This window comes from Dreissena polymorpha, chromosome 5 (assembly GCF_020536995.1).
Source record: "Dreissena polymorpha isolate Duluth1 chromosome 5, UMN_Dpol_1.0, whole genome shotgun sequence".
Lineage (NCBI taxonomy): Eukaryota > Metazoa > Mollusca > Bivalvia > Myida > Dreissenidae > Dreissena > Dreissena polymorpha.
Genome location: NC_068359.1, coordinates 90,308,486 through 90,332,980, shown reverse-complemented (window position 1 = coordinate 90,332,980; position 24,495 = coordinate 90,308,486). Strand labels below are relative to the sequence as shown.

At 38.8% G+C, this 24,495-nt stretch overlaps 3 protein-coding genes across 3 annotated transcripts in view; 2 read left to right on the top strand and 1 right to left on the bottom strand.

Annotated features, from left to right (window-relative positions):
* The window catches only part of LOC127881738 (60S ribosomal protein L30-like), a 332,547-nt gene that overhangs the window by 137,584 nt on the left and 170,468 nt on the right, over positions 1-24,495 (bottom strand). The window lies entirely within an intron of this gene.
* LOC127881737 (transcription initiation factor TFIID subunit 10-like) overlaps positions 1-24,495 on the top strand; it is a 98,501-nt gene that overhangs the window by 37,196 nt on the left and 36,810 nt on the right. The gene's annotated exons all lie outside the window — the stretch shown is intronic.
* LOC127881728 (5-hydroxytryptamine receptor 6-like) lies at positions 1,379-24,139 on the top strand. Its single transcript, XM_052429811.1, has 3 exons — positions 1,379-1,429; positions 6,920-7,496; positions 22,087-24,139. Exons 2-3 carry the CDS (start codon positions 7,247-7,249, stop codon positions 23,832-23,834), a joined length of 1,998 nt encoding a protein of 665 aa, XP_052285771.1. The 5' UTR covers positions 1,379-1,429; positions 6,920-7,246; the 3' UTR covers positions 23,835-24,139.

The window sequence follows — 24,495 nt, the reverse complement described above, 5'->3', positions numbered from 1 at the left end:
GTATATTTACCGTACCCGGGGTACATGTAAGTAGTACCCGAGCCTACAATGGCCAATCGAGCTTTTAGCAACCGTCTTACGGTATATAATATTGGCAAGACACACGTCACGTGTCAACAAACCGTACATCACATAGTTTACACCACTACCCCTTTCAAAAATCAAAATTTATACTCACACTTCATGCTGATTTGCCCTTCCCACCTCGCTATGAGAGACGTCAGAGCACAAAGTTATGCATTAGGAAATTCAGCCATTTCTGCTGTTGCCAAACCTCACTTCTTGTCTAACAGTCCTGACGTACTCGTACCAGACCTTCAACACAGGCCTGGACACAAGATTAAGCTCTGCTGCGTTTGCATTACAGAGGTCTTTACAGCTGTTTTTTTTTGTATTTCTTTTTGCTTTTCCTGCACAACATAGTTTTCTCCTTGAACCAATCGGCCATGTCGCCCCTATGTTCCTCTGGAAGGACGAGTGACGTCTTCTTTTTTAAGAGTCAGTTTGCATGGGTGGTGCTGATTCTTGTACATCTACGTGTGATGGGGATCTTGATCGGGGTCGACTTTGGTTTTTTCTTGATTCTGTTTCTCTTCATCGGTAGTTGGTAGTGCTCGTAACGATTCTTATGGGACCACTTGTAACGTTTAATTTCGACTGGCATTTTGACGTTTTAGCTTAGTTCACGAAATACGAGGTTACTACTCCGAGTTATGATTTCAGAAGAAAATGGAACCTAATTATGTGCGTGTGTATGCATATTTAGATAAATTATTTTCGACCCCGGGCAAATCGTGTTGGTCCTTATTGCTGCCGTGTTTATCCGTGTCGTTGTCTTGTAGGTCCGGGATGGACGGGGCAGATGACGTGTTGTTCCGGGGCTATCCGCATAACTGCCGTGCCGTGCCGTATTGCCACCGGGTTGATGGTTTTCGGAAGACTGTCGAAGCTCAACAATTCTTAAACTCTACAGATCATTCCGGTTCTTGATCCGGGCGGGGGGGGGGGGGTCCGGTTTGATCCGGGACTGCCGATATTAATTAATAATTTCTTAATCAAATAACTGATCAGTACAAGAAAATTTGAAACGTTATTGGGCTGTGACCTAAAAAGCTAATTCACATACTCTCTATATCTAAAACACAAGAACATATCATTCCTTTTTAGCAACCAATCTTTGCGTGTGTTTAAATAGACGTTAATTCCTATGGTTACTAGATAGTATGTGCCTTTCTGTGTTGATTCTCCTCTCCAGAAACTGTATTAGAAATCGATACGGGCGCTGGCTTTGGCCAGGGGACGTCACTGCTGGGTGACGGAGCTATGCGCGTCCTTTCCTCGCATGCAAGTGCCGTCTCCCCGTCAGATGTGTGGGTGACTAGCACTGTCGCGCAGCAAAACACAGGTTACCGGGATATAGATATGCACGGTAAATATCACTGAAATAGATCTTAATGATAATATAGTATAAATTTATTATTTTTGAGAAGTATTATTATTATTGTTGTTGTTGTTTTGTTATTGTTATTGTCATTGTTATAAAAATTATCAGTATCATTATTATTTTTATTGTTATTATAATTATTATAATTATTATTATTATTATTATTATTATTATTATTATTATTATTATTATTATTATTATTATTATAAAAAAGACGCATATATTACATCGAAATTTGCTTGTTGAATGTTAATATATGTAGCAACAAGTACAGCACCTTTACTAAGAAAATATATTTACAGAGCAAGTTTCATGCGGCACTCCTTTTTATGTAAGTAACGAGACGTTCCATAAAACACCTCTTTCTTCAAAACATCCAACCTTCGAGAATATGCTCCCAAGTGTATTTAATCGTTTCAGTTTCTAAAATGGCTTTTCATTATATTTAAAACGTATTGGCTCAACACTTTTTGCCCTTTTGCGGTAATTTCCGTGTACCTAACCGACATATTAGCCGAAAAATGTGTCTTGAAAAAAGTAACATGAAAATAATCATTCTTTTGAATTTAGACCAATAATAAGTAAATAAAAAATATGTAAAAGAGTTAAACCATTTTAGGTGGGAATATCTTGTTCAGTATTGTTTTGTACCAATTACTTTAGAAAAATAAGTAAACACTCCGAACTATCAACCAAAACCAAAAAGCACCTAATCATTGAATGGTCCTTCGAACCAAATAACTATACAGGTGACAAAATGAAAATAAATACAAGAGCAATGCAATCACATAAAGGACTAAATTTAATTAATTACAAATGGACAGAAAGGTAAAAAGAAAAATTTATTTTTTATGTAACAAATAAGCATACATTACACAGAGCTATGTATTACGTGTGAACAAGACTAAATGGTGGACATGTGAAATGTGTCTGTGTCATACAGCTACATGTAACGATGCACAGTTTATAAAAGGGTTTAGAACAGAGGCTTTAAATACTCTAAAAAGGAACTCGACAGTGGATCACAACTGGTGGACATCGATTTACCATCCTGAGATAGAAGTAAATTATCAACTGATTTAAGTGAAAGTGTAAGCATGTTTCAATAATACAGCGAACAGCTGTTATATCAGTTTGAGAAACTAGCAGAGACGTTCTGGGATACTCCAAGTTGACGGATGCAATGTAAAATGAAGATGCCACGCTGCATGATAGAGCTATTGACTCTTTTCTTATATTCAGCTTCTGAAAAACAGTTGAAGGTACACAAGGTGTGAACATTGATGGAATGTAGTGCAAAACTTATTCCAGCATTAGATGAAATTGCACGAAGAGTTCATAAAAATGTGAAAGAAAACAGATGTCTAAAGAAACAAAGGTAAAACTGCATTAACTTGAAATAATGGTGAAAAAGTCCGATGAATTTCTTCATCTTTAAGTTTTTAAAGTTGCGGATAACACTTTTAAAGTTGCAAAGTTACGTGAATTGTAACGTCAATACATCGCAGTTCGCGAAAACACAGTAAATAGCATCAACGATGCAAATGAAAGTGGTGGTTCCAAAGTGTACACAGAACTTAAAAACTCATATGTTTACCGGGGCATCTCTTGCAGAGACCCTTATGAGAGAAAATAAATGTAACTTCTGTTCTCGAATGTCTCAAGAACAAAACAAATAACGGAAAAAGACTTTATCAAGGAAAAATTTTCAAGTGTTTAAAATAGGGACTTTGATCATTCATTTCGTAATCAAATTTTAATTAGGACCTACACAGAATAAAATAGACCGATCTGGTTTTCTAAAAATACCAGTAATAAGCTTAAAACTCATCCAAAGCTATTGTTAAAGGATTAAAGTTTCATCCATCGATAATGACACACACACAAGTACAAATATAAGCAGGTTGCTAACTTTAAGATGTAAATGCGATATGATTAAGATGGTTAGGAAATTTGCCCTCAGTTTGTCTATAGAAATGCAACATGTATTCAACGCAAGACTGGTTTTCATTTAGCTCTCCCACTTATGTGTCTTTATAACATTTCCCCACAAAGTAATAGCGGTTATTATTTTAGTTCAAACAAATATTTTTCTAATGAGAAAAAATCGAAACTCAGTCCTAGCTGCCGCGTTGCAAGCTGTTGATAATTTAAATAAATTCCTGAGAGATATGGCTGTGTTCTAGAATTAAGGTCTAATTTATATGTTAGAATCCGACATTATTTGATCAGGATAAAACTTCCTGTTTTCGATAAGAAATTAAATAGGAACACACTTAGCATTCCACCACTTTGCTGACAAGAAATTTAATCTAAATTTAAACTTTCAAAACGTGGTCCCTAGACAGGCTAGTAACAAATGATTTTTTCTCCAATTATTTCCATCAGTTATCAGCCGATAATTAAAATAAATAACGGCGAGGCTTGATTGGATTGGCATAATACTTGATGGTTTCTTAAATAATGAATTTCAACAACGCAAAAAGTTGTCCCATGAACCTTAACTTAATTGTTTATATGTGATTTACAAATAGTTGCTTGATATTCATGAATCATATGAACGATGTCGTAGCACTCTTGTAGCTGAGATGCACGCATTGACATGATTAGCACGAGCTTGCAAAGATATTAAATTGTGCAAGGAAAGCCTCGTTTGGATTTTTTTTTGCAATTAGCCTTACTGAGCACCGTGAGAGATAAGAGTTTCCACAGATATTGATTCATCAATACACGAATAGGACATAAGCTTTGATATAAATGTAATCAAATAAAATACAAGTTAATACATGTGTTGTTCGCAGTTGCTACTCTTGTTTCTTAAAAATAGCCAAGATTCTCACAATAACAAAACATTATGGAAAGTAATCAAATATGGCGTTTATTTTTTCTGTATAAGATCACGTGCACATTGTTAAGACTCTTTGTATGAAAAGTTAGACGCGTTATGAATCAAAACGTCTATCACACATAAAAAAACTTTTTTCTGTTGATTCGAATTGGAAATGACAAAAGAAATTACACAATTGCATATTTCGGTCCGAGAAAGACGATAAAGCAAACGCGTGTGTTAGTGGTTCGAAGCCGTCAACGAAAAACTATAAAATAAGCGAGGTCGAAATTGCACTTCTTAAGACCACCAACAAAACAAGACTTGAAAAACTTGTTCCAAATGACTGCCTACATCTGGTTCTTAAATGATTTATACACGTCGACTCGAGCTAGAGGTTAAACGCACACAAGGAAATCATGAGCTTATAATACTCAATTATAATCGACGTAGAAAGATGATTTAATTGTAAGTTGTAACCAATGCTTCTTTAAATGATCCGCATGCTTAAAATTGTAGTTCTGTATCTATGATGTTTTCTTGATATGATATTTTGTTAAATTAATTATGAGACATACAGATTGAAACACATAATATTAGGTTAAATTCGAAAGCAATAAGCGGATATATAAGCCATCTTCTATTTCCGTTCTTTAATTGTGGAAAAAGTAAATGAATATGTTCTTTTAATTGTTTTTTTAATCATTGGTTCGATTCTAAGTTGTGAAGACAAACATTGTGGCACAAAATTTGATACCCAAAATAACGTTAAAATAAAATAGCAAAACTTGTACAAATGTGACCAAGGCAGCTGATATAATAATGTACTTCTGTACCGTGAAGAGAACAGTATCATACTGTTTTAAATAAGTGCTTAAATTTATCGTAATACTCGAATTGTAAATTAATTTTAAAAAAAGGAAAATCGCCAATATTTCACCATTATTATATTCGTTTACTTTTATTTATAAACATATGTATAGACTGTTGATAATTTCGAAGAACATGCGCCTAATCAAATCAAAATTTCTTAAAAATTCTCATCATTAAATCACATCGCAGTCTCAGTTTTAAAACAAAAAGCTTTTAAGCAGGACAATCTAAGACTAGATTATATGAAGGCGAAGGTCATATATGGGAAAATAGGCGTAGCATTTTTTTTCTGGACAAAAATGATTAAACTTACCGGTCACACTGCTTGCAAAATCAAATTGTACCTGATGAGTCCATGCTCGAGTTGTCAACTTCTGACTAAAAGTCTGTGCTATTGTCATGTGCTTACATGTCATTTACAAACAGATTTGTCATAAAGCTATTGTCATTTTGTTAAATACATGGGGCCTATAGTATGCTCTAATAACGTCAATTTTCGCGTTTCAAGAATTATGAAAACAAGTTTGTTTTGCTTATTAATATGCACATGGTTATAACTTACTATACTCTTTACAATCAGGCTTTTATTAAGGACAGTCATTCGTGTATTAGTTAATTGATATATTTAATCAAATAGCAATAAGTTATATTAAAAATACATTTACCTTTATGATATTCTGTGAAATTTCAACAGACACTGGCTGTGTAAGGCACTTAGGATAACGTATTTTAAATAATAACAAAATACATGTAAATGGAATTTTACTAAACAAGATTGTTAGTTAATAAAGTATTCGTAAACATTCATAGATCTTTAATATGTACGCGCTTGAACCGCACACTTATCTTCTTGTTTATTCTTGTGATGTAAACTATATTTTAGAATGGCTTCCTCGTATATTCAAATCATGCACGTCTTCTATCTTATTGAACATGCCATATAGCTGATAAATCATGAATGCAATCTTACAATTGTCTGGGCAGATCCACAGAAACGACGCTTTCAAACACAATTTACCATTTCTTCACATACATTATTTCAAAACAAATAACCTTTTAGGAGACAGAAAAAAATATCAATTTAACACGCATCGCATATACACAGCAACAATTTTGAAACATCGTTGTTTCGTGTGTGTGTGGATACAATTATCGAAGTACCACAACTAATTTTATTTATACATATATATTTGCTTCCCTTAAATACATCAAAGCCAGGCAGTTTATCTATGTATTTAAAAACATCACAGTTTATTAAGACGAAAAAGTGTTGGTGTTAATCTTGCTGGTGTTCGCAGAAGTTAAATTTGTAATTGTAACGACACAATTAGTAAAAAGGTTCGTTCAATTCGTGTACCTCATACTTGCTGATACAAAAGTAATGTTTTTCCTCATGAATGTTTGATGCATTTTCTGCTAATTCTTTGGCTTATAATGCTTAGGTTCTTTTTTAAATCGTAATGATACCTTGTGAAAAATAACGTCAATCTTCACGAACATGTAAATACAGAGAAACACCATAAATATATTGGTAGAAATTAAGGCTTTACCGGTACTTCTTAGTTTTTATACGAATGAATTACATTTACTAATCGTTGTATATATTTATGTAATTTGTGCATGTTCACTGTTTTTTAAATTAATATTAGATGATAATAATTATAATCAATATTTTTATTTTTACACCACTTATATTTTTTAACTTATTTATTGCTTCGTCCTCATAAGTTGCTCTCGATTGTCTAGACATTATAATTCCAATGTACTACTTGTAGGCCAGCCGTATATCCGAAGATGCCTACGCAGAACGAGACGCCTTAGTTTTGCCACTTGGATCTACTGATTCATCCAATCCGCAGGTGTTGGACATGGCTCTGTTGAACATATGATCAACAAATTGGTTCGATCGCTTTAGTTTTAGCAAGCCTCTCTATTTCAATTCCAGGTCGTCTTGGCGAAATAATAATCTTACTAGACACGATGCATACATTTATTAACTCTAACGTTCAGTTTTGATACACACACATCGTATTCATGTCCAAACTTCACGGAATTACATTTGACATATGAAAGCTTACACATGGTAGGAGTATTGTGATATTATGATGCCTGAGCGAACTGTCAGTAACGTGTCGGATAACGCAGTGTCAGCCTATGTCACGTCCACCCCCGGTGACGCATTGACTATAGAAACGACGGAAGTTTGGCGGACGCTAATGGCGGTGTACCTTGGCGCCATCCTCTTCCTATCATTGACCTTCAACGGCACCCTCTGCATGCTGTTCTACAAAAAGACGCACCTGCTCAGCGTCTCCAACTGCTTTGTACTGAATCTGATCGTCTGCCAGCTGTGTAAGTATTACGTCAACTGTGTATGTAGTCGGTTAACGATGTTATGGAAGGGAATATCCGCCAGTCCATGCATGATGTTAAATGACAGTCTTATTTTAACTACTAGCACATGCTTTCTGATACTTGGTAGTTGCATTTTGCCTATTTACATTTGCAATGCAAACACTTTATCTCATTGTCACATATTGATAAGTTTAAAATTACTTCATATATATCTTTACTTCGTGTGTGTTATTGAAAACTGCAGTTAAACTTTTGGAATTTGTATTAATGCTTATTCTAACGGCGTTCTTTGTTTAACTATGTGCATTTGGCTTTGTTGCTACTGAATTTAACAAGCTGTTAATATCTTTGTGGATCTATATTACTTCTTAAGTCGATTGCTAGTGCGTCTCTGATTTAGAATTAGTCTTCGGTTTTGAATACACCGCCATTATAAATAGTTCATAATGCGAAAATGGGAACCAGTACTTAAAAACCTAATTCCAGCGCAAATTGCAGCGTAAATTACTATTGCCGGGAGATCACTCTAAACATCAAAATCAAAATCTCCGGTATCAACCGTGATACATCGACTATCTCTGGAATCCTCCGTAAAAAAAGCGGTGATAGGGTAAAAAACTTACCCGTCTACATAATACCTATTGTTTTGCTTGAAGGTCATAATATACTAAATAGTTTCCCTTTATAATTCAATGTAAAAGTGACAACTTTAAGCGAAAATAAATGCAACATTTTGCACATAGAGACCCCCATAACCATACCTTTTCTTAAAGGTCATTCTAAGCGGAATCGATTTACGCAATAAAAAAATATGTCCTGTTCAAACGAAGACATTCACTTCTTCATTTCTACACCGATTCACTACCAAATTATACTGAATATCTCTTATGACAATACGGTCAATCTCAACTTTGCATGGCCCCATTACCAACCCTGCTTGCCCCCTGGGTCAAACATGCGGCGTGGGGATACGCGTAGGCCTCTGCCGCGCCATTTCTAGTTGTTGTTGAATTCAATATGAATTGCTATGAATGGAATAGTGAGAACTGTCTGTGCTTCTTTATTATGGTATTGTATATCATAAATACCAGTTTAATTTATCATCTTGTGTGAATAGCTTTTACATGAAATGCCAATTGTGTTGTTTTGGAAAGATAATTGCATCTTGTTGTTAATAATGAATAAATCTTTTTTTATTTGAACAATTATGAGATTTTCAATTAATAGCAAACCATGTCATTGGACGAATTTCTTAATTTAACGGGCATTGTTTTAACATTTGAGTCTGGCTCTGGGAAAATTGGACCCAATGCATGTGCTCAAAATGTTGTCTCAGATTAGCCTGTACCGTCAGCACAGGCTGATCAGGGACAACACTTTCCGGCATATACTTTTGTATCGAAAAATTCCATTTAGCGAAAACTTCATCACTGATTTGCCCTGATTAACACTTGACACACATGCATTAAGACCCATTTTCCCAGACCGAGGCTCAATTATGTTGTTGTTGTGTGTCTTGTAATGACTGTGGATGAGGCCATCCATCATGAAATAGCGTGTCAAAATAATCTAAATACTGAATAACCTTTTTTACAATTTTATTAGAAAATATATGTTTTACATGGCTTACTGGTTAAATAAATATTAGGATGAAACACACATTACATAAACATCATCTGACAACAAAATGATCCCTCTGGTCCTGTTGATAGTGTATCCCACACATACTGCTTATGACTAGACATATGCAACTTTACCATGATCATACAATTGTTTTCAAAACAATCTATAAACTGGTGCAATATAAGTTAAAAACCTACATATGCATGTGAATTGCACTACTGTCTGGTTATATGTAAATGCCTGGATGCACAATAAATAAACTGATTGTTACCTGTCATTTTGTTTGTCAAACTTTTTTTACACGTGTTAACTTCTTTCATGTTAAAGAAGTAATACATGGAAAACATTTTGGTAGCAAATTATATTGTTGCTTGTGTTCACCTTTTACTTATAAAAGACATATAATAAGTGTGGAAAAGCACATAACCTCATTAAATGCTAGAATTCAGGGTCCTGTCTTAACAGAGAGCTTATGATACTTTTTGGTTATGACTGAATATTTAGTTTACAACAAATAGGCATTTAGAATCTGTATGATCCTAAAATAAAAGGCATGTGGATATTGAAAGGAAATAAATACAATTGACCTTTGCTCTGGGAAAATGGGGTTTAATGCATGTTCCTAAAGTGTTGTCGCAGATTAACTTGTACAGTCCGCACAGGCTAATCAGAGAGACACTTTCTGGTTTTATGAGATTTTTCGTTTAAAGAAAGTATTTTGAAAAAGAAAATCCAGTCAAGGCTGAAAGTGTTGTCCCAGATAAGCATGTGTGGACCACATAAGCAAATCTGGGACGACACTTCACACACACGCACAAAGCCAATTTCAACAGAACGCGGCTCAATTTGACTGAATACTAGGTCTACTAACCCTAGGCTGTTCACTGCAAACAAATTATCACTAATGTCTAAATGTCAGCACAACAAAATAGAATGGCAAGTCATTTTTACTTAAAAAATACTCCATTGAAATCTAGCAAGAACAAAGCTGCTTACCAATCTACAAGAATAAGATGCTTGTAGTGTAAAATAAATAAATTTCTCTAATATTATGTTGAGCTTAAGCATGCCAAATGCACAAATGGCAAACAACAAATTGCTGCATGATTGAATAAACAGTTCAATGGCTCCAACTAGCAGAATGTTTCTTATTATTATTACGATTGGCCTTATTTGTTCTTAATCTTAATAAAACACCACTTCGGATATTGCATACAGAGTCGCCAAAATTCTTAGCATTAAAACACATAGCACACTCTATTATCATTATCAGAACATTCAGACTGGTCCCTAAAGGTTTTTCTTAAGCTGCTTGTAGCTCAAGTTAATCTGATTCACCTCTGTGCTGGTGTCTCTCCCGGGTCTCATCAAGCTCCTTCAACAGGTGGTCATTAGTTGTAACCATGGACCTGCATTTACAACACGTTTGGCATGTTAAAGGGATCTTTTCACGCTTTGGTAAATTGACAAAATTGAAAAAAGTTGTTTCAGATTCGCACATTTTCGTTTTAGTTATGGTATTTGTGAGGAAACAGTAATACTGAACATTTACCATGGTCTAATATAGCCATTATATGCATCTTTTGACGATTTTAAAACCTAATAAAAGCTGCGCCATGAGCGCATGATACGCCCGTCGTTCGCCAATGAAGTAGTAAGGTAATAAATAACCCTTTGAATCATTTTTTTACTTCAGTTTATTTGTATTTGAATACATGGTTTATTTTATAAGTACATGAGCATGGAAATCACGAAATTTTGACGAACAAAGTCCCATAACTCTGGAACGATAATTCAGAATTCCGTCAAAAACGAAAGGGGATCAGGGTTTATCAATATTAAGATTGTGTTGAAATTTGAAAAAAATCCATCGAAGGATATTTGAGCTACAGTAGGACATTCAATGAAATCACGAAATTTTGACGAACAAAGTCCCATAACTCTGGAACGACAATTCAGAATTCCGTCAAAAACGAAAGGGGATCAGGGTTTATCAATATTAAGATTGTGTTAAAATTTGAAGAAAATCTGTCAAAGGATATTTGACGTAGCGTACGACATTAACAGACGGACGGACGGACGGACGGACGGACGGACGGACAGACGGACGCGGGGTATACCATAATACGTCCCGTCATAGACGGGCGTATAAAAAATCCATCGGGGGATATTTGAGCTACGGTAGGATACATGAACAACAATAACATTTAAGGTCACAGTGACCTTGACCTTAGAATGAATGACCTTGAAATGACCAGTGGTCATCTAAGTGTGCTTGCAAACCTTCATGTCAAGTTTGAAGACTCTATGTCCAAGCATACCAAAGTTATAACAATTTTAACATTTTAACATTTAAGGTCACAGTGACCTTGTGTGACCTTGACCTTAGAATGAATGACCTTGAAATGACCAGTGGTCATCTAAGTGTGCTTGCAAACCTTCATGTCAAGTTTGAAGACTCTATGTCCAAGCATACCAAAGTTATAACAATTTTAACATTTTAACATTTAAGGTCACAGTGACCTTGACCTTCAAATGAATGACATTGAAATGACCAGTGGTCATCTTCTAGTACTGGCCAATCTTTATTTCAAGTTTGAAGACTCTAGGTACAAGCATACCAAAGTTATAACATGAAATAAGAACTTTAACATTTTTACATTCAAGGTCACAGTGACCTTGACCTTCAAATGAATGACCTTGAAATGTCCAGGGGTTACTTACTAGTTCTGGCCAACCTTCATGTCAAGTTTCAAGACTCTAGGTCCAAGCATACCAAAGTTATAACAACTTTAACATTTTTACATTCAAGGTCACAGTGACCTTGACCTTCAAATGAATGACCTTGAAATGTCCAGTGGTTACTTACTAGTTCTGGCCAACCTTCATGTCAAGTTTCAAGACTCTAGGTCCAAGCATACCAAAGTTATAACAACTTTAACATTTTTATATAGCTACAGTAGGACATTCAATGAAATCACGAAATTTTGACGAACAAAGTCCCATAACTCTGGAACGACAATTCAGAATTCCGTCAAAAACGAAAGGGGATCAGGGTTTATCAATATTAAGATTGTGTTAAAATTTGAAGAAAATTTGTCAAAGGATATTTGACGTAGCGTACGACATTAACAGACGGACGGACGGACGGACGGACGCGGGGTATACCATAATACGTCCCGTCATAGACGGGCGTATAAAAATTATAAAGCGTTGCAACGCGAAACGATTGAATAATTTGGAGAGTTCTGTTTTTGTCGTTAAATTTTGTGAAACTACGAAGATTGCTTATATAAGGTATAAAATACGTAAAGAATGTGTACTCGGCGGAATAGCTCAGTTGGCTAAAGCGTTTTACTTCAGGACTCTGGCAGGACTTCAGGGGTCACTGGTTCGAAACCTGCTCCGGGCAATGTTCTTTTCCTTTTTTTAATTTTATTATTGATTTTTTACTGGAGCTTTTACGATCCAATGTTTACATTTATCAATATAAAGCATTTAATGAATAAGTTAAAAAATGCCAAAATCTGTGAAAAGGCCCCTTTAAGGTTGAAATCTTTTAATATTTAGCTTGACTTATGCAAGAGCTTAGGCCTTATTAAGAAACGTTAAGTATATGCAATTGTATAACTGATAAATTATTATAGTTAATATCTTTGGATTTAAGGACAAAAAAAACATTTTCATTCTAAAACTGATACCAGCAGAGTTACCGGTATAGCCTTCGCAGTTTGAACCTGACTCAACTCGATACACATGTTTATTTGTATACAGAACTTTTAAGTGCTGTGTTGTGGAATCTGATTTTCTGTATTGCAGCAATGTCTTTACCCAATTGTTAAAAGGACGGGTACACTTGGGAATTTTTTTATTATTCAAAAGTGTTTGAAATATACAAAACTATGGAACTCAAACCATAAACCTTTTTAGAGTTAGCTGCTAAAAGCCTTTTTCCTCATCATTAATTATGAAGGGGTTTTCCAGAACAAATTGAAAGTACAGGAAGGTCTTGTAAACAATAATTAGGAAATATTCAAAAATGACTTCTTTAAGTTTGCATCGTAAAATAAGATGTATATGCATAAATATTATGAAACAATAGAAATCTTTACATTAACAAGCGATGTGTTTGTCAGAAACACAATGCCCCCTACTGCGCCGCTTTGAAGCCATATATTTGACCTTTGACCTTGAAGGATGACGTTGACCTTTCACCACTCAAAATGTGCAACTCCATGAGATACACATGCATGCCAAATATCAAGTTGCTATCTTCAATATTGCAAAAGTTATTGCAAAAGTTTAACCAAGGTTTAAGTTTGTGACAGACACATACAATGACAGACAGACACATACAATGACAGAGAGACAGGCCTAAAACAATATACCACTGATCATTCGATCTGGGGGCATAGAAAAGAATTAGTGTGGTATAGACTGTAGTTCCCAAATATCTAACACAGGCCTCTTTAGTGATGCCTACCTGAATACACCTGGGTGTAATAGTCCAGTGCTGACACTGCCACAGTTCCTGTATTTGCATGTCCATGCCTCCTTCTGTTACTGTCGGGTGCACAATTGCCTTTGCAGCACTAGTGTTACTGACAGAGGTTACTGGTGCAGGTGCTGGTATTGTGTACTCCTGTCACTTGTGTTGACATTCATTAAATCTGCTGCCTGCCTTAAAAGAACAGCTGCTCTTTGCTGTTGGCTCATATCTGCAAATGTTTTTATGTACATCATTTTTTATTTATAAAAACAAGTCGCTGTTATGTAGTATAATGATAGATTAGAGAGATAATAACTGTTACGTAGTCAGATATGACACTTGCTGATCTAAGTTTCTATACTTTTTTCACAGAAATATGATCTGCTTTGATCATCTAAGTACCATCTTCACGGGAAATCTTCACCCCCCATTATCCTACATGTACTAACATCTTGATGTGTTTGTTCGTATGGTGTTTATGCCCGTGTATTTAACTTACATTGAGGCAAAGATTCACTTAATTATGCTTCCTGGGTTTCACCAGTACTAGGCTAGGGCTCTGCAGTCTCGCCAGAGGAAACTCCCATGAAAAAAATCAGCACCGCATGTGAGGATCATACCCAGAACCCCTGAGTTACAAACCGTAAACATTAACTGGGTCACTGAGCTACACATTATAGATGCAAAGAAAAACAAGATCGATCTACCATTTAAGTCTATAAAAGAAAAATCTTCATTAAATGTGTCTGTTTGAAGACACCTATTAAGTAACTGTTCAACCCGTACTGTGGTCAACTGACACCCATTCTGGTCAACTTATACCTGTTTTTTGGTCAACTGGTACCTTTCCAAAGTCATCTCGTACCCAATATACAGAAATAGGTGTAAGATGTTCAACATATATTGATTATAGTATAAAACAGTATCAGAAATATAAACATTTGAAATGAAAAGAGAACCCATTTAATTCCAGAAAACATAATTATTTTTGTTCTTTAATGAGGTAACTGTGCATACTTATTTTATCACATTGCTTTCCATTTTAATTAGCTCTATAAATGAATTTCTATGCCGTATTGGGGATAAACTAGTAAAAAACAATTAAAATGAATAATTTGAATAAGATACAATTTTACCAACCTAGGTACGATTTTATTAGATAAAGACAGTGTTACGAAGATATGCGATGAAAACAGTATGAAATAAATAGTTAAATTCAAACAAGCCAATAGTTAGACGTTTTGATCATCGTAACCCACCTTCGTTACAATGATATTATGGCCGTATGCCGTATAAATGAAAACAAGATTACGCCCATTAATTTCAAATAGACCTTAATCACAAACCAAATGACAACTCAACGTTCGAAATGGGGATTACAGTCGTATGCAATTTACCTAATAAACAAGTGCAATAAACAAGTAACCTTTACCTGAATAAGAACATTGGAAAATACGTTCGAAACGACGCAGTACAGTAATTCATCTGGTAGATGTATAATACAACACCGTTCTAAATATTAACCTTTTACGAAAACTACCGAAAACTACAGAAAACTCTGGTTCTCCGTCGTGTATGAATTCAGTATTACTAATGCATTCGTCTTAATGCATTCGGCATTCGGCTTACTTCACGTGAGCTGCTGCCTTGTGCTTATTCATTTCGCTTATTAGAACTTACAAAAAATGCCCGTTTCTAGCAATAGTAAGTGTTGAAATGATAATAGTTCAGCAACAAGAAGATAGCCACATGAGCAATTTAACAGAAATAATTCATGTGTCATTAATTCGAAAGAATACATGATTAACATACATCGAGTAAACATTAAAAAGAAATATGCACGCAACATTTCACTGACTGATAGAAAACAAGCATAAAAACGCAAGGAAGACGCAGTTATTTTGTAACAAATAAAATAAAGCAAAATGCAATTGTCTTTTAGCACTATGCAATTGTCATTTAGCAATATGTAATTGTCATTTGGCAACATGAATGGACTGGCGGATATTCCCTTCCATACGATGTAAGTACTTTGAGGTAGTCCGTCAACAATGTAAGTGATATTTTTACCATAAATACTTGTTGTATTACCGCCCAAAAATTGCGACTGCAGTCCGTTTACTGTGCACGTTGTCCGTCGATGGTGTAAAGTAGTCCGTCAACTATGAAGTAAATCAACCATGTAAGTAGTTCGTAAATTTTGTAACCAGTCATTCCACTTTGTGCGTATAATTTCCCCTGGATAAGTATTATCGCCAAGTGTGTTACAATCATTAAACTGTGTAAGTTTTCTCTTAACTGTTTAACCAGTAATTTAATTAAATGAGCAGTCGGTACACCGTGTGAGTATTCATTCAAATGTGTAATCAGTTATTAAACTATCAAGATATTCCGTTAAATGTGCAAGAAATACATCAACTTTGTCAACCTTGTTTCGAATGTGAAAGCTGTCCTTCAACAGTGTAAGTAGACAGGCATCGGTGTAAGTATCCCATCAACTGTGTAAGTATCCCATCAACTGTGTATGTATCCCATTAACTGTGTAAGTATCCCATCAACTGTGTATGTATCCCATCTAATGTGTAACTATCCGATCAACTGCGTATGTATCCTATCAACTGTGTAAGTATCCCATCAACTGTGTAAATATATCATCAACTGTGTAAGTATCCCATCAACTAAGTAAGTATCCATCAACTGGCTTAGTATCCCGTCAACTGTGTAAGTATCCCATCAACTGTGTAAGTATCCCATCAACTGTGTCAGTATCCCATCAACTGTGTAAGTATCCCGTCAACTGTGTATGTATCACATCAGCTGTGTATTTATCCCATCAACTGTGTAAGTTTTCCATACACTGTATAAGTATTCCATCAACTGTGATATAATTTCGCCTGTTGTGTTATTATTACCGGTACGTTCATTGTGTGATCAGTCATTCAGCTTTGTAAGTATTCCATCAATTTAGGTATCCGTCTTTTACCATTTATAATTTAACCGCCAACATTGTAAAATTCCTTCACCCGTGTAAGCATACCGTTAAGTGTTACCATACCGTCCATTGTGAACATGCCCCTTCAACAAGTTCAAATAGACCCCTCAACTATTTAAGTATACCGTTAACTATGTAAGTACATCGTCAACTGCGTACGTATACTATGAACGATTACTATTATATGTGTTCGTATTCTGTCAACAGTGTACTCATCGGTCAATGGTCATATTAATAATGTAAACGTCAATTGTATGCTTTCAAAAACATTTCTTCTTAATACTAATATTGTTTTTGTCAAAATGGTAATTTGAATTGTCCACTAGCGGATCAAGGTTTGGAGGGATGTGGGCGAACTCGGCGAATGTCCACCCCGCCTCCCTCCTGCGAAATCGGCGAATGTCTATCCCGCCTCCCTCCTGCGAACTCGGTGAATGTTCATCCCTCCTCTCTCCTGCGAAATCAGCGAATGTCCACCCGCATCCCTCCTGTGAACTCGGCGAATATCCATCCCGCCTCCCTGCTGCGAACTCGGTGAATGTCCAACCTGCCTCCCTCCTGCGAACTCGGTCAATGTCCATCCCGCCTCCCTCCTGCGAATTCGGCGAATGTCCATCCCGCCTACCCCCTGCGAACTCGGTTAATGTCCATCCAGCCCCCATCCTGCGAATTCGGCAAATGTCCATCCCGCAACCCTCCTGCGAACTCGGTGAATGTCCATCCCGCCTACCCCCCGCGAACTCGGTTAATGTCCATCCAGCCTCCCTCCTGCGAATTCGGCGAATGTCCATCCCGCAACCCTCCTGCGAACTCGGCGAATGTCCATCCCGCCTCCCTCCTGCGAATACGGTGAATGACAACCCCGCATCCATCCTGCGAACTCGGGGAATGTCCACCCCGCATATCTCATGCGAACTCGGCGAATGTCCACCCGCCTCCTTCCTGCGAACTCGGCGAATGAACTGCCCGCCTCCCTCCTGCGAACTCGGTGAATGTCTAGCCGCCTCCCTCTGCGAACTCGGTGAATGTCCGACCCGCTTCCCTAATGCGATCTCGGCGAATGTCCATCCCGCCTCCCTCCTGCGAACTCGAGGAATGTCCACCCCGCCTCCCTCCTGCGAACTCAACGAATGTCCATCCCGCCTTCCTCCTGCGAACTCGGCCAATGTCCACCCGCTTCCCTGCTGCGAACTCAACGAATTTCCATCCCGCCTTCCTCCTTCGAACTCGGGGAATGTCCACCCCGCCTCCCTCCTGCGAACTCAACGAATGTCCATCCCGCCTTCCTCCTGCAAACTCAACGAATGTCCATCCCGCCTTCCTCCTGCGAATTCGGGGAATGTCCACCCCACCGCCTTCCTGCGAACTCAACGAATGTCCATCCCGCTTTCCTCCTGCGAACTCAACGAATGTCCATCCAGCCTTCCTCCTGCGAACTCGGGGAATGTCCATCCCGCCTTCCTCCTGCGAACTCGGCGAACGTCCATCCCGCCTCCCTCATGCGAACTCGGCGAATGTCCACCCGCCTCCCTGCTGCGAACTCGGTGAATGTCCATCCCGCCTCCTTCGTGCGAATTCGGTGAATGTCCATCGGGCCTCCTTCCTGCGAACTCGTTGAATGTCAATCCAGCCTCCCTCCTGCAAACTTGGTGAATGTCCACCCCCCGCCTCCCTCTAGCGAACTCAACGAATGTCCATCCCGCCTTCCTCCTGCGAACTCGGTGAATGTTCATCCCTCCTCTCTCCTGCGAACTCGGCGAATTTTCAACCTGCCTCCCCGCTGCGAATTCGGTGAATGTCCATCCCACCTCCTTCTTGCGAATTCGGCGAATGTCCATCGGGCCTCCTTCCTGCGAACTCGTTGAATGTCAATCCAGCCTCCCTCCTGCAAACTTGGTGAATGTCCGACCCCGCCTCCCTCTAGCAAACTCAACAAATGTCCATCCCGCCTCCATCCTGCGAACTCGGCGAATGTCCATCCCGCCTCCCTCCTAAAAACTCGGCGAATGTCCATCCCGCCTCCCTCCTAAAAACTCGGCGCATGTTCATCGGCACCCCTCTTGCGAACTCGGTGATTGTCCATCCCGCCTCCCTACTGCGAACTCAGCGAATGTCCACCCCGCCTCCCTCTTGCGAACTCAGCGAATGTCCATCCCGTCATCTTCTTGCGAACTCGGTGAATGTCCATCCCACCCATTCCTGCGAACTCGGCGAATGTCCATCCCGCTTTCCTCCTGCGAAATCGGCGAATGTCCATCCCACCCCCTCATGCGAACTCGGCGAATGTCCATCCCGCCTTCCTCTTGCGAACTCGGCGAATGTCCAACCGCCTTCCTCCTGCGAACTCGGTGAATGTTCATTCCTCCTCTCTCCTGCGAACTCGGCGAATTTTCAACCCGCCTCCCTGCTGCGAACTCGGTGAATGTCCATCCCGCCTCCTTCGTGCGAATTCGGCGAATGTCCACCCGGCCTCCTTCCTGCGAACTCGTTGAATGTCAATCCAGCCTCCCTCCTCCTGCAAACTTGGTGAATGTCCACCCCCGCCTCCCCCTAGCGAACTCAACGAATGTCCATTCCGCCTCCCTCCTGCGAACTCGGCGAATGTCCATCCCGCCTCCCTCCTAAAAACTCGGCGAATGGCCATCCCGCCTCCCTCTTGCGAACTCAACGAACGTCCATCCCGCCTCCCTCCTGCGAACTCGGCGAATTACCATCCCGCCTCCCTCCTGCGAACTCAGCGAATGTCCATCCCGCCTCCCTCTTGCGAACTCGGCGAATGCCCACCCCACCTCCCTCCAGACCTTTAGCAGCCATTAATATAAGAGCATATAAAAAAGTGAAAATTGAAAAGGATTAATATGCCTACTCTTTTTACTCTTTTATAAATATGTCGTCTAAAAACTTCGGTTATATGTACAATACCACTACGACATGTGCAAATTAACCACCATTTTTTACTAAGTAAGGCCTTTAAACCTGATTTTCAATCAAAGTCGGGTAAATCCGGATGTTTCCGTGTCCCTTCGTGACGTTCTGGGACCATTCCATGTGAACTTTGTAACTATTCTGCAATCTTCTGAATTTCGCGGTGCCACATTCAAATAAGAACCAATTCGTCGTCAGAGTTTTGGACGTTTTGAAATTTAGACGATACATTTTTTTCCGCGACGATTTTGGGATATTTACAAAATGTGTCAACTGTCCGGAATGTTCAAAAACCTTTCGCAAATGTTTTGGCCGTTTCATCAAGCTTTGTTAAGGGTTCTTATCGTTTTATCCATCCTTCGAGTATTCTGTAAGATGCGGAAGGACACTAGAAAGCTTAAAGAAGATGGGAAGGTTATGATCCTCTCAGGATTGATAAATTAAACAAAGAACTTTCGGAGACCATTCCCACTATCTGGGGGTCGAGTGTATTTTTGAGAAAGATCTTTTCCAAACGACATCTTAGTGGAGCTCAGTGCTGTCATTTTGCATCCTGTGGTATCTGGCCATCAAGAACTTTGGCAGAAGGTTTTCCGAAGATATTGAGGTTATATCGACGAGTGCAAGAACTCTCCAAATGGTTGTGGATGATTTGACGAACGTTCCGAAACCGCCCCGAGTTGAAAATACGGCGTCAAAATTTCGAACTGTTGAATGTCGGAGTTTTTTTAACTTTTGATTCCGATCAGGCTCCAGTGGCTTCATATGGTTGCTGCAGTGTAATGATCAGACATGAAATAGTCCCAAATCGTCGCTAAGACAACTAGAAACACCATGATTTTGGTGAATTGGCTTCGGGATTCTATTGGACATTTCTAGTGGCTACACCTTGGTATTTTGCATTATTGTATTTGCATTGCCGATTTTTCTTCAAGGTGTATGCTACATAAGGATATTTCTTGCGGCCGTAGGGCACACCAAGCGCAGCGCCAAGGTGGCGCCACTGGTTGCACAGCGGTCGCATGTCAGCGTGGAACCTGAGTCCTCCACGACCAGCACTGTCTCCACGGAAGTGCATTCACATTTCCAACCGACATCTTAGTGGAGCTCAGTGCTGTCATTTTGCATCCTGTGGTATCTGGCCATCAAGAACTTTGGCAGAAGGTTTTCCGAAGATATTGAGGTTATATCGACGAGTGCAAGAACTCTCCAAATGGTTGTGGATGATTTGACGAACGTTCCGAAACCGCCCCGAGTTGAAAATACGGCGTCAAAATTTCGAACTGTTGAATGTCGGAGTTTTTTTAACTTTTGATTCCGATCAGGCTCCAGTGGCTTCATATGGTTGCTGCAGTGTAATGATCAGACATGAAATAGTCCCAAATCGTCGCTAAGACAACTAGAAACACCATGATTTTGGTGAATTGGCTTCGGGATTCTATTGGACGAAAGGTTTAAGGTCAAACCTAAATATAATGATTAAAATAAACAAGAACCGTCTTTGACGTCAAAAGTTGTAGAAGTGGCAAACTCCGGTTATATAAGAACCCAAATATGTGCAAAATAGGTCGGTCAGTACCGTTTGAGTGCTTTATAGTTATTGTTGGTCGAATTTCAACTGACCGTTCTTTGCTAATCCGAGTGAGTCATTAGCAAACTATGCCTTCACATGTGTATGAGGCAGCGCAGCGTATTTCCTTGTTTATAGTTCCTGATGTAAGTGTATGAGGCAGCGCAGCGTATTTCCTTGTTTATAGTTCCTGATGTAAGTGTATGAGGCAGCGCAGCGTATTTCCTTGTTTATAGTTCCTGATGTAAGTGTATGAATCACAGAATGCTCAGTCCCATTGAAAGAGTGAAATATATCCTGATATCATGTGACATGATTCCATGGTAACGGAAATCGAGTCGAAATTAATTTACTCGCTTTTGTTCTTTGAAAATCGTGACATTTAATAATGCTTGTCTACAGACTGATATAATTCGCATGGGAAATATGTTATTTACGTGTCTGAAAAAACCCGATGCTTTATGACCACAATATAACTACTAGAAACATCTATTAAAAACAGACGTAGCTGATGTTTCTTTTGTTGTGATTTTATATCGTGATATTTTATAAAATGTTGTTAGTGTCACGTTTATTGTCACCTTTAAAGGGCGTCGCACAACATTCAACGCGACACAACACTCGATAAAGACCTAGTTCATTCAATTTTGTATTCAATATGTTTTCATAACATTTCGCGAAAATCCGGTAATCAAATCTTAAAGTGACAAAAGAAACAAAAATAGCACATGCAGTAGAAATTGAGTTCGTCAGTACATACGCAGTGCACTCGATGATACACTAAATGAGTTATCATCATTCATTTATAACGAACAGAATTTTGCACTTCATGAGGCAATTGTTTATAGTTCTCATAAATGCAAATACAAGTTATGTACTTCAAATTTGAAAAAGGCTTCTGATTGTAATTTAATGAACATTTATAACGCGAGTGTGTGTGTTTTTTATCATAATAACTTCGTCGCTATATTTTCGTTTGTCGTTGCAGGCATATCGCTGCTTCTGTTGCCATTCAGTCTATTCGCTGTGGTTTCCCAACATCTTGAGTATTCGGGGAGATGGTGTCAAGCACAAGGCTTCCTTTTCAACGTGTTCGTTGTCACCCAACAGTTTGCACTTCTCACGATTTCACTGGACCGCAACTACGCGATCATGAACTCCCTCCGTTACCCGAACGTCTTCACACAGCCCCTATGCGTTACATTTATAGCAGCATCATGGGTGTTGGCTATAATTGTAAGCATACCACCGTTAGTGGATTCCGGTCTTGGAAGATATGCATTTCACAGGAATCATTTCCTTTGTTCAATTGATTTTGACATTTCTAGTGGCTACACCTTGGTATTTTGCATTATTGTATTTGCATTGCCGATTTTTCTTCAAGGTGTATGCTACATAAGGATATTTCTTGCGGCCGTAGGGCACACCAAGCGCAGCGCCAAGGTGGCGCCACTGGTTGCACAGCGGTCGCATGTCAGCGTGGAACCTGAGTCCTCCACGACCAGCACTGTCTCCACGGAAGTGCATTCACATTCGATTGAGTGCAAGGCTGTCAGAACAATATTCATTATTGCGATAGCTTTCATGATTTGTTGGGTACCTTACTTCGTTGAAATAATCAAATCAATGAACGGTGAAAAGATCAACCCGAATTTCAGTGCCGCTTCAATCTGCTTTCTGTTCGCAGCTGGCATACTGAATCCACTAATATACGCGTACATGAATCGCGTAACACGACGAGAGATCGGTCGCTTTGTGTGTGGCAGTTCGATGTCCCAAGATTCCGAAGACTTTGCGTCTACCAGCATGAGCACGCACACCTCCACGTGGGGCACACAACCCAAGGTCCGCAGCAAAAGTATTGCGACGAACAATGACATGTGCACAATACATGAGGTTCCCGAGGAAAGTGTCTTTCCTCGCGAAGTGGACCGCCGCCCGCCCGCCGGTACTTCATCAAGTCACTTGTGTTCGCCTGGACAACAAAGCTTTTCAAGTACAGATCATTTCGTTGTCGAAACTGGAAATGCTACGGCTATAAACAGCACTGAAATTGTGATGGAAACTGAAAATACAGCCAGTGGCAGCTATGACGGAGCAGGCCCATCTACAGAAGGAACGGCTCTTCATTCCGGGCAATCATATTGGAAAATTATTAATAGCGAACGGTTTAAGGAGCAGCGAAGACAGACATTACCAAAGGAGAATGACGGTCCCTCATATTTTTCTGTAAGGGGACGTCGGCGTAAGCGCGACTGTGGCTCCTTCTTGTACTTTGAGAACGGCGGCGGTAAGTCCAAGAGGAACCAGGTGCAAAGCATCTCTGTTAGAGTACCAAACATTCAATTGCGATTGTCAGTAAAAGAAACCGATCTAGATAAAATTCATAAATTGTCTGTCAGGTCTAATTTTGAATACGAGCGTAAGGACAGGTCGAGGAGTTTGCAACAAGCTAGTCAAAATGTGGGTATGCACGCAAGGGCGGCTCGTATGCAACAGGCCAGTACAAACCCAAGCTCATACCGCGGATCGGTAAGTGGACCTGATGTCACGGAAACACAAACTCCAGGTGAATACGAAAGGGGCAATCGGTTGATAAATATTGCATCAATGAAAAGTGTTTTGACCAAATCTTTTGAAAACCTGTCGAGAATAGATACACTTGTTGATCAGCCGTATGACGGGGGCCGTTGTAAATCCGAGCCGTGTGCACTCAATCGGGTAATGAAAGGCTAAACAATATTCATCGTTAGTATGTATACAATATTTATAGCGTGGAAGAACACCCACGCAGCAACGTCAGGAACAACGCGTGTAGATAATACCAGCACTCACATGGTCAATACTTCATCCGTATGATACAACACTTATTATATTGCAAACATTACGGGATGTTCAATGCCTTGGATCAGTATCCATTTAGCACTCAAGTTTTCTTCTTATTTTTGAATGCTTGATAAAGTACCATTTGCAGAATTATGTTTTACTTACTTTTTTAAGTGTCTATATTCTGTATTTTGTAATTAAACGTTTAAAAATGTGTCCAAAAGCGTTTTCGTATTGTGTGTGATTTGAAAACGCAATGGTGTTGCATGACCGGAATAATTTAAGTTAACACCGTCAAAGTCGTGACATAATGGGGTTCACTTTTACACCCGAGCTGATATAACTAATACACCGTGACATCGTAGGATAGAAGTTGAATTGTATACAGAAACGTTCATGAAATAACTTCATTATAATATGCCGGTACTAGATACTACAATATTTCATAAAAACAAATGATCTGAAAATTAAAGCCACAGCAGAGATAGAACAACGAAATATCAGTACGTGAGCTTCAACTATTGGCGCTACTGCTAATGAGACGTCAGAAGTACAAGTAGATTTTTCACTT